Source organism: Leopardus geoffroyi, chromosome B3, assembly GCF_018350155.1.
Source record: "Leopardus geoffroyi isolate Oge1 chromosome B3, O.geoffroyi_Oge1_pat1.0, whole genome shotgun sequence".
NCBI classification, from domain to species: domain Eukaryota; kingdom Metazoa; phylum Chordata; class Mammalia; order Carnivora; family Felidae; genus Leopardus; species Leopardus geoffroyi.
Window position 1 is genome coordinate 122,442,447 of NC_059337.1, and position 15,617 is coordinate 122,458,063.

The 15,617-nt window shown below is 38.6% G+C and overlaps 1 protein-coding gene across 1 annotated transcript in view; it reads right to left on the reverse strand.

Moving 5' to 3' along the window:
- Positions 1–15,617, reverse strand: part of SPTLC2 (serine palmitoyltransferase long chain base subunit 2) — a 103,211-nt gene that overhangs the window by 62,464 nt on the left and 25,130 nt on the right. The window contains exons 2-5 of the mRNA XM_045451695.1: positions 13,110–13,304; positions 4,528–4,682; positions 2,934–3,082; positions 1,119–1,243 (exon numbers count right to left, since the gene is read on the reverse strand). Of these exons, the coding sequence (XP_045307651.1) occupies positions 1,119–1,243; positions 2,934–3,082; positions 4,528–4,682; positions 13,110–13,304 (624 nt within the window). The remainder of the gene's footprint in view (positions 1–1,118; positions 1,244–2,933; positions 3,083–4,527; positions 4,683–13,109; positions 13,305–15,617) is intronic.

Here is a 15,617-nt window from a genome sequence, read left to right on the forward strand (position 1 = left end):
AATAAAATTTAAAAAATAAATAAAATTCCTTGAGGGTCCTTTCAAGCTGAGAGTGTCAGTCTGCTACAATGTGATTTACAAAGTCTCTTATCTCTTCTCTCCTTAACTGCCCCCTTACAAACTCTACCCACTAGGGAGCAAAAAACACACACTTCTTAAATTATTATTTTTATTAGTACTACTACTTTTAACCTTCATTATTACTTTAAGTTTATTTACTTATCTTGAGAGACAGAGAGAGAGTGCAAGCACAGGAGGGAAGAGAGGGAGAAAGAGAATCCCAAGGAGGCTCAACACTGTCAGTGCAGAGCCCAATGCAGGCTTGATCTCATGAACTGTGAGATCATGACCTGAGCCGAAATCAAGAGTTAGCCACTTAACTGACTGAGCCACCCAGGTGCTTTAAACCTTCACTATTATTAAGTTATATTCTTACTTTTAACCCATAGTATTACCTTCACTTTACATATATACCTATAATTTGCCTATATTATCTCTGAGCAACACGCATTATAAGAACAAGTATTAGGGGGGCGCCTGGGTGGCTCAGTCGGTTAAGCATCCGACTTCAGCTCAGGTCACGATCTCGCGGTCCGTGAGTTCGAGCCCCGCGTCGGGCTCTGGGCTGATGGCTCAGAGCCTGGAGCCTGCTTCCGATTCTGTGTCTCCCTCTCTCTCTCTGCCCCTCCCCCGTTCATGCTGTGTCTCTCTGTCTCAAAAATAAATAAACGTTAAAAAAAATTAAAAAAAAAAAAGAACAAGTATTAGGGTACCTATGTATTTTCAAATTTTTCTACTTAGGAAAAACCACCTGTTAAACAACCTTCCAAATTAAACATTCTTTCTTTCAAAATTTTAGCATTTTATGAGGTTTTTATCAGAATCCCTTTCAAAACCACATGAATGACAAAGGCAAGAGTCCTCTAATGGAAGAGTAAAGAATCATGAGTTCTAGCAAGAAAGCTTCCACTAAGTCTCCATGTGATATTGTTATTCAAAAATTTGTGATAGAAATATCTTTCGGCAGACCAGGTTTGGTATGAAGTTTACAACAGCCTTTGGCTTGTTCTGAATGCTTTACAACATACAAGAGAGTTTTCATAAATGACAAGTCTTACTTTGCCAACAAGAGCAGGAATGTTCATTGAATTTGTTGCAAATCCCATGCCATATGCCATAGCAGCTTCTACTCCCAAGAAACTTGCCACAAGCTTCTCTAGTTCTTCATGCTTGTCCAGGTTTCCTGTGTGAAGAACTTAGAGAAGTTAACACTGCCAAATCCTGAATTTAAGAGTTACTCATTACTTTATAAAAAGAAATCACAGTCTTCACGTTACAACCTTTTCAGACTAAGCTCTATGGAAGAGTAGTATGAAGAGAAATGGCTAACGAAAGACATCGTGATCGATACCACTTCAGATCTGAATACCTTCAGATTCAGCACCTGTGATGGAATTTCTGTAAAGATTGCCAACAATTTCTCCCATTCCTGCTGACACATGATAGTTCTAAGTCTAGGCCTTGAGAGGCCTGGCAACATCTGCTTTTATACTTTTGAAGTCAGCTGCCACACAAAATAGTCTAATTAGCCTGTTGTAAAGAAAAGCCACGGGGAACAGGAGGGCCTCTGGAGGATAAGAGACTATGGAGGAGGAATGCAGGGCTCAGCCAGCCTTCGACTGATCCCACTACCCAACTGAGGTATCAGACATGTAAGTGAAACCACCCTGGATACTCTATCCTCAGCCATAATGCCCCACCCAACACCACATGGAGTTAAGATAAATATCAAGGCTTCTCCAAATGGCAGAATTATAAGCAAATAAATGTATGTGTCTATTTTAAGTTGCTAGGTTTTAGAATGATTTGTTATGTAGCAAAAGACAAGTTAAAAAACATCCTCCCTCACTTTGTATTGATTTTATGTCAATAATCAAATCTGTAAGGACCGAACATGACTGATCAATGCAGAAAAGATGATGAAAAAAAGACTGCTGAACTGAGATGCTACAAGTCCTCAAAGCTTTAAGCAAGTCATTTAACCTCCCTGGGCTTCAGTTTCATATCTGCTAAATACCAATAATAATATTTGCTCTATCTACCTCATGACATTGTTGTGAGGATCAAAAGAGAGAAAAGGCTCAAGAAATTTATAAACTACAAAGTGCCATAAAGATGTAAGGTCTGATTACCATATACCGTCATTGCACCATGCTTCCTAAACTATGTCATTAAGGACCTGAGTACAAATGACCCAGCTAAACTTGCCAATCTTTAGACCTATGAGAAATAATGATGAATTACTGTTTTAATCTACTAAGTTTGAGGATGATTCATAGTAATAAATATCCAGAAGTTGCCTTTTAACCTTTATAGTTATCAGTTCTCTGGAACAAAACAGAAGAATTTTAAATCGTCCTATGAACAAAAATGAAATTTATTTATATAAATCTATTCACCTTTACATTTTGTAAAGGTACAATAACAAAAAGTTAACATTTACTGAATATTTACCAAGTCACAAATGCTTTATATGAATTAATTCTTCAATAGCCCTATAAGGTAGTAATTATTCTCACCCCCACTTACCAGCATGGAAACAGATTAAATAACCCTCATATGCCCACAGCGTCAGGCCTAGGAAACAGCACTCTTAACCACTACCATTTGTAAAAGCCAACAAAGTGAACATTAAAGCTGTAAATGAGTCAAATACTTATGGAACTTTTCTAGAGATATTTTGTATTATAATATAATGGAAAAGATAAATATGTCTCAACATGTGTTGAACACATTAAAATCATCCGTTATTTCGGAAACTATATGGGAAAGTATGTATTTGGATGCTTACTATTTTAGCTCTGTATCAGCATTATTCCCTCCTGAGTAGCACAATTAAGAACATTAGCTGGCCAAACAGAGCCTGCACTTACCAATTTCCTGCCGAGTGCTGCACACTCCAACTCCATACTCCTCTAGGACTTTGGCAGCTGCTTCTTGACATGATCCAGTATTCCGTGCAAATCCAAGATAGTTGTAGGAACCCATGTTTATAACACCTTTAATTATATTCCCTGTGTACCTGTATTTCAATACCATAAAATTCATGAAACTCATGAGCAAATCAAATATGTACACGTAATAATAAACACACTGATGATATAAAAGGAAGCACCATATACAGAAAGTAGGGAGAATATGGCCTAGTAGAAAGGAAGCTCAAACTCACTAAGAAACTAAAATTAAGAAAATGAAAGTTAAAACAAAATAGTAATTTTCACGTATAGATAATGATAAAGATTTAAAAACTGACCATAGCCAGTGTTGGCCAGGACAGTCTCACATACTATAGATAAGAATATCAATCAGTAATTTTCTTTTTTTTGGAGGGCAGTTTGGCAGGACTTCTCCATTAAAAGAAGTACATACTCTTTGACTCAGCAATTTCCACACAGATACGAAAGGATAGCTACATAAAGATCCTTTCAGAGTCACTGCACAATTTATCTACCATGCCCCTTCTCCAGGCACACAGACCAGTGACATTCCATATGATGGAAGCTCAATCAGCCTGGGCCCACCAGTGAGAATAACATGGTTCAGAGGCTCCACCAACCTAAGGTGGACGGGAAGTGTGGACAAGAAACTGCTGCTGTTTGAATTCTGAAATTTTGGGGTTTTTAACAAAGGATGGTGCAGCCCAACCTGCCATACACTATATACATCTATACTATACGATGCTAAGTAGCCACTGCTAATATTAAGCTGGCTGTGGATACAGACAAGCAGGATATTACCAACATGTTAGCAAGAAAAAAGAAAGATATAAAATGATTTCTATAGTATGGTCCCATTTTTATAAATCAAAAATTACCTGTACATAACCCCAGTGGATTCACCACATACATACCCCACAGAAAACATCTGGAGGAATCATACACAACAAACTGGTAACAGTGGTCACCTCTGGGGAGTGAAGATTTGTGGGGAAGTGGATTTGCAGAAGGGATAGTGGTTAGTTGTCATGGGGGAATGTTTATCTGTATTATCTGTCTTTTTATTTTTTTAATAGTAACAATGCAACCATGCAATACTTGTGAGATCTAAACAATAAAGTTTTATGAATATGAAAAGTTTTCTAAACTATTCAGCCTATTTAAGTAAAAGCATTGCATATATCCTGGAACCATTCGAGAAATCAAAATATCTAGAAGTATATTCAGACACTTGATTCTGGTAAGTGGCATAACAGAAAGGACAGTTTTTCTTTGGCTTCTTGTTTTTCTTTTTAGTTAGTCAAACTTTGTTTTCAGTTATAATCCAACATAGTATCAAATGTAACAGAAAAATATATTTTAAAAATCTGGATAACGATGAACTATATGCAAGGAAACTAATTATGTTGTGCTGTACTCTCAGCTTCGACTCTTGTTTTAACAGAATACTCATTTTGCAATAGAATAAATTCTGAAGTGAAGAAATTCCTTTTTGTTGCTGTCAAGAGATAATTTCCCAACTGAGACTCACTTGAAGGACCAGTTATAATCATGAGACTGCCTCTCCATGATGTCCACCCTGGCTCCAGGCACACTACAGATCGGTCGATTCCAGTTGTCTCTAATCCTCATGTAGAGGTTTCTTGTGTAGAAGTTTTCGAAATCCTGATACAATGACACAAAGTCCTGCCAACAAATGGTGAAATACCATGAATTTAACTAAATTGCTTTAGAAAATTTTTACAACTTCCCTTTTCATGTTGTAAGAGCACTTAAGAATGAGAGGTCAATTATATTGAATTCGCTGATAAGGAAAACGATCACAAAGGCATCAATTCTCTATGTTAAAAACAACTTTAAAACTTTAAAACAACTCTGGGGCACCTGGCTGGCTTAGTAGAGCATGAGACTTCAGGGTTGTAATTTGAGTCCCATGTTGAGTGTGGAGATTACTTTAAAAAAAGGGAGGGGGGGGGAACAACTCTTTTTTTTTTTTAGTTTTTTTATTTGAGAGAGACAAAGACAGAGTGGGGAAGGGCAGAGAGAAACAGGAACAGAGAGACAATCCCAAGCAAGCTCCGCACTGCCAGCACAGAGCCCCACACAGGCTCGAACTCACGAAACCATGAGATCATGACCTGAGCTGAAACCAAGAGTCCCATGCTAAACCACTAAGCCACCTAGGCGCCTCAAGGTAAAACAACTCTTAATCAGGTAAAAACCACTTGGCTTTGATGGCTAACCTATATGAAATCGTTGTAAATAATCATCTGACTGCATGAATGTAGAGTCAAAGAACTTAACTTAATAAAGTAGGTCTTGGGGCACCTGGGCGGCTCAGTCGAGTTCGGCTCAGGTCATGATCTCACGGTTCAGTTCAAGCCCTGCGTCGGGCTCTGTGCTGACAGCTCAGAGCCTGGAGCCTGCTTCTGATTCTGTCTCTGTCTCTCTCTTTCTCTCAAATATAAATAAAAACATTAAAAAAAAATTTTTTTTTTAATAAAAACACTGTAATTTTAAGGGTACCTGGGAGGCTTGGTTGGTTAAGCATTCAAAACTCTTGGTTTTGGCTCAGGTCATGATCTCATTGTTCACGGATTTGAACCCCTTGTCTGGCTCTGTGCTGACAGCGTGAAGCCTGTTTGGGATTCTCTCTCTCTGCCCCTCCCCTACTCATGCTCTCTCTCTGTCTCTCAAAATAAATTAAACTTAAAACAAAACACTGTAATTTCAGTTTTAAACAAAAAATAATAATTCTGAAATTAAAATTCCATCCTCTGCATATTTTTAAAATCAAAGTGAAACATATCCAAAGAAAAATGATAAGCAAGAAACACTAAAAGTTTGCTTATATAGAAAGACACCTATCTCTGGTTTCTTTCCTTGGATGGGAGTTTGAAAAAAAGATTCTCGTGATGAATTCCCATGATGAGGGACTTAAAGCCCTCCTTTCTTCCCTGAAATAAGATGCACTAAAAATTAAGTGTATAAAAAAATAGTCTGGGTGGAGCTAAAATGAATGCATAATGTTATGACTGATGTGATATGACCACATGATCAGACCACATTAGAGCAACTGGACTCCTGAAGATAAGGGGTAAACCAAATAAAAAGAAAACTATACTACAGTTAGCAAACTGTTGAACTTCTAGCCCTGAGATCTGGACTTGGTGTCAATCTAAATTAATCTGTTAAATAAGCTAATTAGAAACATGCAAAGCTTAAGCCTTATTGTGTAAGATTTTTATTGCTAAAAAAGACTCTTCATAAAATTTTATAATTAACCTTCTATGACATTGGACTATAAAGTAACTAATAAGTAAGCCTCACAGTAGATAAAATCTTAAATAAAGCTGAGCAGAGTCAGAAAGTACTCTCTGGAATGTGCAGTACCCGATACCATCTCTTTCACAATTGCCCTAACATTTACATTTCCTTAAGAAAATATCCATAAATAATGTGTCTATCATAATTGGAAATTTACTACTTAAATAACGTATCCTTTTTGACAGTCTCTTCTTCCAACAAGAATACTAAGTGAATGAAAACTGGAACAAAGACATCCAAATTCTAATTTGGGACTTTCCCTTGGCTGTCATTCACCATGCATTTATTTCCCAAAGTAGGATTGGGGGAACGGGGGGAGTTGTTTCCAATCTTTGTCCATTCACATCAAATAGGGTAAACAGTACAAACTCTTCTTGATCTCATTTCCTTAAACCCTTTCTAAATACTGCACATTAATGTTAAAGGTATTAACTCAAACACCTGAGAAAAATACTCCATCACAGACAAATTTTTATTAGAAGAAAGAGCACTATTTTTGTTTTACTATATAAACATCAGAAAACGCTTAAGACAGTCTGGTCCCATTTATTGGAAGGGTTACCAAACCCAAAACGGTTGCAGCCTCAAGTGAAGTAGAGCTCTGGGCAGCCAGGGTGTGGCTGGGAGGGCAGAGACTGTCAAGATCAAGGAGCTCACCACTCCTCATTGTTCCGATGAGACAACACTTTCCTGAGACAGGAACAGAATTACACAAAGTGACAGGAAAGTTGCCACAGTGAGGGATGTTAGAGACCAAAAGCTGGTGGGATAGAACGGCAGAAGAGAGGGACTCCTGGCCAGGGTAGAAGCTTGACTACAGTTAGAAGGTTCAGTGAAAAGAACTGAAAGGCCGCTAACCAAACTCCCTGCAGCTTAGCAATGAAGCAAGAATGGGGATGGAACAGGGTAACTATTCAGGGTTCCAGTTTAGGCAACAAGAGTGTCTGTTCCCAAAAATATCTCCTACAGTTTAAATATTCTAGGACAGGGTTAAAATAGATGACTTATCTCTTCCTTCCTTCCTTCCTTCCTTCCTTCCTTCCTTCCTTCCTTCCTTCCTTCCTTCCTTCCTTCCTTCCAATGCCTTTTGCTGAATACTTCTGCCAGACTCAGGATATATTAAAAAACAAGACAGTTCTCTCCACAAACTACAATACCCCCACTACTCCTACCCTCCCCCTCCCCCTCCCCCAGCCTGTCCCCCATCCCCACTCCACATCCTCACCCTCCTCTTCCTCCTCCTTCTTAATTTAGTCACTGTGAAATGACTTTAGTCAGGCCAACCTAATACTTGTTTGCTCAGTCACTGAATAAACGTTTACTGAGCTGTCCTTTCCAGGCACTAAGGTAGGCATTAGGAATAAAAATGAGTAAGACACAACCTTTACACTCCTAAGGATCTCTTAGTGGAGCGGAGTGGCACACAAATGAAGTTATAATACAATATAACAAGTACTCTAAAGGGATACTTGCTCAGACAAAAAATACTTAACTGGCAGGTGAGTGGCAATGGTAAAGTACAAACAGCCTTCATGCGCTGTTTGAACTTGATGTTCATGAGTTTGAGCCTCACGTCGGGCTCTGTGCTTGGAGCCTGGAGCCTGCTTCAGATTCTGCGTCTCCCTCTCTCTGTTCCTCCCCCACTCGTGCTGTCTCTCTCTCTCTCAAAAATAAATAAGGGGCGCCTGGGTGGCTCAGTCTGCTGGGCGTCCGACTTTGGCTCAGGTCACGATCTTGCCGTCAGTGAGTTCGAGCCCCGCGTCGGGCTCTGGGCTGATGGCTCAGAGCCTGGAGCCTGCTTCCAATTCTGTGTCTCCCTCTCTCTGACCCTCCCCGTTCATGCTCTATTTCTCTCTGTCTCAAAAATAAATAAACGTTAAAAAAAATAATAATTAATTAATAAATAAATAAATAAATAAATAAATAAATAAAACATTAAAATAATAATAATAATAAAATTAAATTTAAAAAAGCTACACTGTTGCTCCAAACAAAAAAGCCCAAAAGGTGACAGGGAAACTTTTGCAAACCTACTAATGTCACTAGTGCAAAAGGATAAGGTGGTAATCTACTACAAAACTCTTTGAAAAGGTTTATCTGGGATACAGCTTGGTACTAGTGAGAAATCCCTAGAGTAAATACAAATAGATGACTTCTATACAGTGGAATATGATTCAGCAATAAAAAGAAATGAATTACTGAAGCATACTACAACATGGATGACCCTCAAAAATCATTACGCCAAGTAGAAGAAGGCAGACACAAATAATCACACATTGTATGATCCCATTCATATGAAACATCTAGAAACAGAAAGTAGATCAGTGGTTGCCTAGGGTGATAAGGGGGAGTAATAAGTGACTGCTAACAGCTATGGGGTTTCTTTTTCAGATGATAAAAAATGTTCTAAAACTAGATTATGGTGCTGGCTGCACACTTCTGAAAATACATTTGACCCTTGAACAATAGGGGTTTGAACTTTGCAGGTCCATCTACAGGCAGATTTTTTTCTAATAAATACAGTACGGTATTATAAATGTATTTTCTCTTCCTTATAATTTTCTTAATATTTTTTCTCTAGCTTACTTTATTGTAAGAATACAGTATATAAGGGGCACCTGGCTGGCTCAGTTGGTGGAGCAGGTCTCAGGGTTGTAAATTCAAGCCCCACCTTAGGTGTAGAGATTACTTAAAAAAGAAAATAAAAGGTGGGGGTGCCTGGGTGGCTCAGTCAGTTGAGTGTCCCAGTCACTTGAATGTCCGTCCGACTGTTGGATTTGGGTCAGGTCATCATCTCATGGTTCTTGAGTTCAAGCCTGCTTTGGGCTCTGCACTGCCGCTTGGGATCCTCTTTCTTTTCTCTTGCTCTCTGCCCCTCCCCTGCTGGTACTCTGTCTCAAAATAAATAAATAAACTTAAAAAAAAAAAAAAAGAATACTGTATGATACATATAACTTACAAAATATGTGTTAATCGACTGTTTATGTTATCAGCAAAACTTCAGGTCAACTGAAGAGTATTAGTTAAGTTTTGGGGGAGTCAAAAGTATACATAAATTTTCAACTGCATGTGGGGGGTGTCGGCACCCCTAATCTCCACATTTTTCAAGGGTCAACTGTAATGCTAAAATTAACTGAATTATATGTTTTAAACAGGTGACCTTTATGGTATATAAATTTTATCTCAATGAGGCTATTTAAAAAAAAGATAGATGACTGCTGTCCGGGGGTCCACACACACCACAAAACAATGGAAAGTAGAGTTCTTTGTAAGTCCATAGAACGAAAAAAGACAAACCAACTGATAATCCCTCAGCTTAATACATCAAGCAACTATACAACATTAATAGTTTCCAAAGATACTGCTACAATGGCAACCATCAGAATATTCTTAGTAAACTACTTTTTGAGGAAGGTCAAGAATAAAATACTTCCAGGAATTTCTATTAATCTATTTCAAATAATTTTCTTCTTTTGTATCTTGAAAATTAAACATATCAGGATGTGGATAATGTCCCTTCCCAATATCCTATCCTTCCCATTTTTGAATATTTGATCATAAACAAACCGTAGAGGCAAAATATTAAGTTTGGTAAGTTGTATGGGAACTACCTACCATGATTTGATCCTTAAATTTCTTAGGTATTTCTTGTCTAGATACTGGAATGTTTTAAATTCAACCTTTTGCTATATCTAATCACATGCATGTTTCTAGAGGACTAGTAGCTTCATCTCACATAAAAAAGAAACAGACTGTCGGTTAAGCGTCCGACTTCAGCCAGGTCACGATCTCGCGGTCCGTGAGTTCGAGCCCCGCGTCGGGCTCTGGGCTGATGGCTCAGAGCCTGGAGCCTGTTTCCGATTCTGTGTTTCCCTCTCTCTCTGCCCCTCCCCCATTCATGCTCTGTCTCTCTCTGTCCCAAAAATAAGTAAACGTTGAAAAAAAAAATTAAAAAAAAAAAAAAAAAAGAAACAGACTATGACTGGGAAAAACAACACTCTCCTCCAAAATAACACTAATAGGAGAGGATCAAGCAGTAAAGAATTCAAAGAATTTTTTTTTTTTTTTTTTACAATTTACATAGAATAGAACAAAGTCATGCTAACTCATTAGTTGGGGCCATGGGATTCAGTTCTACCCAAAGCAACATATAAAGAACTAGCATAAATAGTTAAAATGGACTCTCTTTTATAATGGAATGGGGAAGAAAGTAAGGAGGCAGTTATAAACACCATTCACTCAGTGAAATGAGGAAGTGGCAACATTAGATTTGCATTTTATGATCCCAAGCACTTTCCCTCACTTCTTCCAATGTAACACTTAAAACTCTGCATATCCCTCTCACTACATCGAATCCAGTATCAGAAAATAAACATGCTCTACCATAGGGCTGAATGATCTTCCTTTCCCTCTAAAAGCTAAACTTTGATAAGAAAACGGCAGAATTCGGGGTGCCTGGGTGGCTCAGTCAGTTAAGTGTCCGACTTCAGTTCAGGTCATGATCTCACGGTTCATGAGTTAGATCCCCACCTTGGGTTCTGTGCTGACAGCTCGGGGCCTGGAGCCTGCTTCGGATTCTGTGTCTCCCTCTCTCTGCTCCTCCCCTGCTCACACTGTCTTTCTCTCAAAAATAAATAAAGATTAAAAAAAGAAAGAAAGAAAAGAAAATGGCAGAATTCAACTGTTTTAACTGTTAATGTTATCTACTGTGAAAATCTTATTGAAAGAATTCAAACAAATTAGTACAGTCCTCTAAACCGTAGAAGCAAATGTCCCCCCTCTGTCCCACATATTTCCTATTACTTCCTCCTACAATTATTTCCTGATTAATTCAATGCTAGTCAGCTATTTTTTTTGTTCTACATCTGCATACAATTCAGACACTATTTACGTGTATAGTGCTTTGCAAAGACCCGTTAAATCTGAAGAGTTTATGTTTCCTCAACAGAATTAGAAACTACTTAATAAAATCTATGTGTTCTGACTCCTTAACACAAAGGTCAAGTACACACAGGCAACCCCAATACTCAAGAGTCAATTCACTCTCTGGAAACACAGAACAAGTTCGAAACGTGATGTACTCTTTTACAAAGTAATTCTGATGCAACCCCATTCATTATCACACCATGACACAACACCAGCTATGCAAACTCTCCGGCCACTACCCTGCTCAAAAACTGCCCAGACTCCTCACTGCCCACAAAGTTCTTAGCTTGACATTCAAACCACAATCTCTCATACAGCCAAAACCCAGCTGCTCCCAAACATTCCTCATACCCTTGCCCACCCCATCCTCTCAGCCTGGAATACTCTCCACATCAAAACCAGTACCCCCACACCCACCTCTACATGTTAGTTAGTAGGTCTTTGAAGTATGTCCACACTAGGAGAGGTCCCTGTAGACAAAGATTTTTGAATGTGGCTATGTGAAGCAAACGTTAGCTCCCATCAGTGACAACCACCATCAACTCAGTCTAATAGGAAGATACTGGCCCATAAATAAGTAACAGCAATACCATACAATGAGTTTTGCCTACTGGACCAAACTTCTGAATGCAGGGCTTTGCTTGCATTAGGTATTCAAGAAATACCTTCTTGATGAAGTGAACTGTAGGCCCTTCAGCGCAGTGAAGGATGGCCAGCTTGTGGTTCTGGTGCTGGGGAGGATGCAGAATGACTGACATGAGAGAGAAGACAGCCTGGGTTCTGGGTTCTCCCAGGACCAGAATCCTCAATTCCATACAGACTGGTTTTGGCTTTCTAGCAGCTGATGAGGTCCCTTCTTTGCCCACATTTCTGGATGCCCCCATCCCTCCCCCCACAGGACCACCATCCATGCCCAGTGTCTAATGGCTCCTCTCTCAGTGGTGACCTTGCTGCCACCACATCCGCCTCTCTCCTCTGAAACCCCACAAAAGTGAGAAGTATGATGGACCAAAAAAATCTAATTTCTGAAGCCCTTTTATAATCTATCTCTAATCTAAATCTAATCTATCTACCTAATCTATCTCTAATCCAAATATTCCTTGGGTTAGAGGACAACCTCTGCATACTTCACATGCCAAGAACAAACAAGTTTATTTCTAGAAACACCAGGTATTTTTCACCTTAATTTGGCTGATTTTTGAGAATAGGCAATACATGCATACTGTACAGAACTCTAGAGGTGCAAAGGAGTATAGAGAGAAAAGTGAAGTGAGGTCTTTCCTCCCAGAGACCACCATTATTATCTCTGTTTACAATTACTCAAACAAGATTGTTTTTCTACCATGAACAGAGCTCAACCACATTCTGTTTACAGACTTGTTTGGGGAGAGGAGCTGATCTGTGAGCCAAACATCTATGTACAATGTGTCTATGAGAAAACATATCATGAGTTCTCCAGAACTTCATCTTCTCAGACGAATGGAGCCACAACTTGGGATACAGCACAGTACCATGAACAGAAAGAACATGGCTTCTGGCACTTCACAGACCTGTGTCTGTGTACCAGCTCTGACACGAAGTGTCTTAGGAAATGTTATTTTAACTTGTGAATTTTAGCTTTCTCATCCATCAAACAGGAATAAGTTCTTGTGATGACTAAATTAGAAATACCTTAAAGACCTTGATTTCTCCATGCCTTAACCTTGTTTTCCACTTCCTTTGTGAAATGCTTTCATTTAACTTCATCTGGAATATTTTTATTTTAACACGTCCTCAGATCTCTAAAGAAATAATGAGTGAAAATACCAAGATCTCTATAAAAGGCTTCCATTTATAGAATCAAAGACTCTTAACAATTACCTGTTGTTCTTTTCTTTCTGTTGCATGATGACACTTTTCAATTCTCCAATGCCTCAAGAAATCTCGGAGATATCCAAAGAGAGTGAGTACACCATACCCTACATAAGTAAGCACAGCGACCAGCATCGGTGTTTCTTCAAAAGCTTCATTAAACGGTTTTTTGTAAAGTCCTCCATTTTGTGTAACATGATGGACCTAAAAGGGAGTTTAAAAATGTTTATTTCAATCCCAGTAAGAAAAAGATTAAGCTCTAAGTCCTTACAGATTTGCATAACTTCGGAATTCTCTACCAGTAAAAATAAATCCACTAAAATCTAAGCAGGGCATAATTTTTTTCAACAGAAATATTGTAAGTTATATATACTTTAGATAAACAGCAAACAAAGAAAAACAGAGGGAGAAGGAAGTGCCCAAGAACAATGCTTAATGCTCATTTCTATCATTATTTGATTTTATGAAATAGATCCTAAAATGCTATGGTTGGAGCATGTATAATTTCCTTTGTTCTAATAAAGCAAATTAAAAAATAAATCAACAAAGAAAAAGCCTGTCCTGAAAAATAGTATATTAACTTACAAATGAAGGAGTCAAAGTAAATCAATCCTAGAATAAACTATTTATAGTGTTTTACTGCTGTATAGTCTTAAAGCCACCAGCCATAGTATTCCAAATAATGACCAATACTAGGTTCCTATGGGAAACACGTGGTTTATTAACAGCCTTTGTTGTGGTAAAACAAATAAATTATGCACAAAAGTAAAATGCTTACATAAGAGTGGTCCAGCACTGTACAGAAGTAGAAAGTGAAATGCAACACAAGGGAAAAACAGTTAAGAATGGTCAGCAACTGTCATGAAATCATTCTAACCCCTTCATCTTCACCTAAGTACCCATTTCCACTCTAAGATTATCCCTGGTTTAATCGTTTGGGACACTTGAATTTTAATATAAAATACCAAGCTACTGTACTTTTGATCTCATACCTCAAAGCTTTTTACTTTTTGGTCAGTCTTTTTTTTTTTTTTTTTAATTTTCTTTTAATGTTTGTTTATTTTTGAGACAGACAGAGACAGCGTATGAGCAGGGAAGGGGCACAAGAGAGGGAGACACAGAATCTGAAGCAGGCTCCAGGCTCTGAGCTGTCAGCACAGAGCCTGACGCGGGGCTTGAACCACGAACCGTGAGATCATGACCTGAGCCGAAGTCAGACACTTAACTGGCTGAGCCACCCAGGCACCCCACTTTTTGGTCAATCTTAATGGAAATCTTGTTTTATAGAAAAATCTCATCAGAGGAGTTTGTGTGTTAACTTTTTTTTTTTTAAGTTTATTTATTTTGACAGAGAGAGAATGCTTGAGCTCACAAACCAAACCGTGAGATCATGACCCAAGCTGAAATCAAGAGTCGTACACTAAACTGCCTGAGCCACCCAGGCACCCCTGTGTGTTAACTTTAATCTTAACTATGAAACAGCCAATTACAGTGAGGATGGTCATTCACAATTTATCAGGAACACATTTTCAATTGAGCACTGTACTAGAGTTATGAAAAGTCCCAAAGGAATAAAAGATTCTTTCTTGGCCTCTCAGGCAACTTGATACAAGGGTTAAATATATTTTAGAATATTTCATACCGATAATATTAATTTGGGGAAGCTATCTGAATGCTGCAAGCTAGAACAGCTGGAAAATAAAAACTTGTTCTTAACAAAGGAACAGTATTCAAATAGGCATGATACTTAGAATCTGATGGTACTGCTTCAATTTGATGGCCTAAAGAAACTTGTGAAAACTAATTGTAAAACTGATATAGATCTTCATCAATCTCTTCCCCAAAGGGGTAGAAGTTTGTGTGGATGTTTACTACTGAAAGTTTTATGCAGGAGCAAGGCTGCAATGTGTTTAGAATAGAATAGCTAGAAATGAGCCAATAACTGAAGACAGGAGATTGTTTAAAAATTAACAATAAAACATATAAACAAGTTACTAAACTGGGCAAAGCAGGGGCACCTGGGTGGCTTAGCCAGCTGAGCGTCCTACTCTTGGTTTCAGCTCGGGTCCTCTTCTCAAAGTTGTGAGACGGAGTCCCACACTGGGCTCAGAGGCGATAGCTCAGAGCCTACTTGGGAGTTTTTTTCTCTCCCTCTCTCTCTGCCCCTTCCCCATTCACATGTTCTCTCTCTCTCTCAAGATAAATAAACATTTTTAAAAACCTGGACAGGAGCACTTGGGTGGCTCAGTCAGTTAAGCGTCCAACTAGGTTTCAGCTCAGGTCATGATCTCACGGTTCCATGAGTTCAAGCCTCGCATGGAGCTCTGCACTGACAGTGCAGGGCCTGCTTGGGATTCTGTCTCCCTCTCTCCCTCTCATGTTGTCTCTGTCTCTCTCAAAATAAATAAACTTAAAACTTTTTTAAGCTGGACAAATCAAAAACACTTAAAACACAACAAAAATAAAATAATATTCTGATCATCTCTTTTAAAAACTGTATCTAGGGCACCTGGGTGG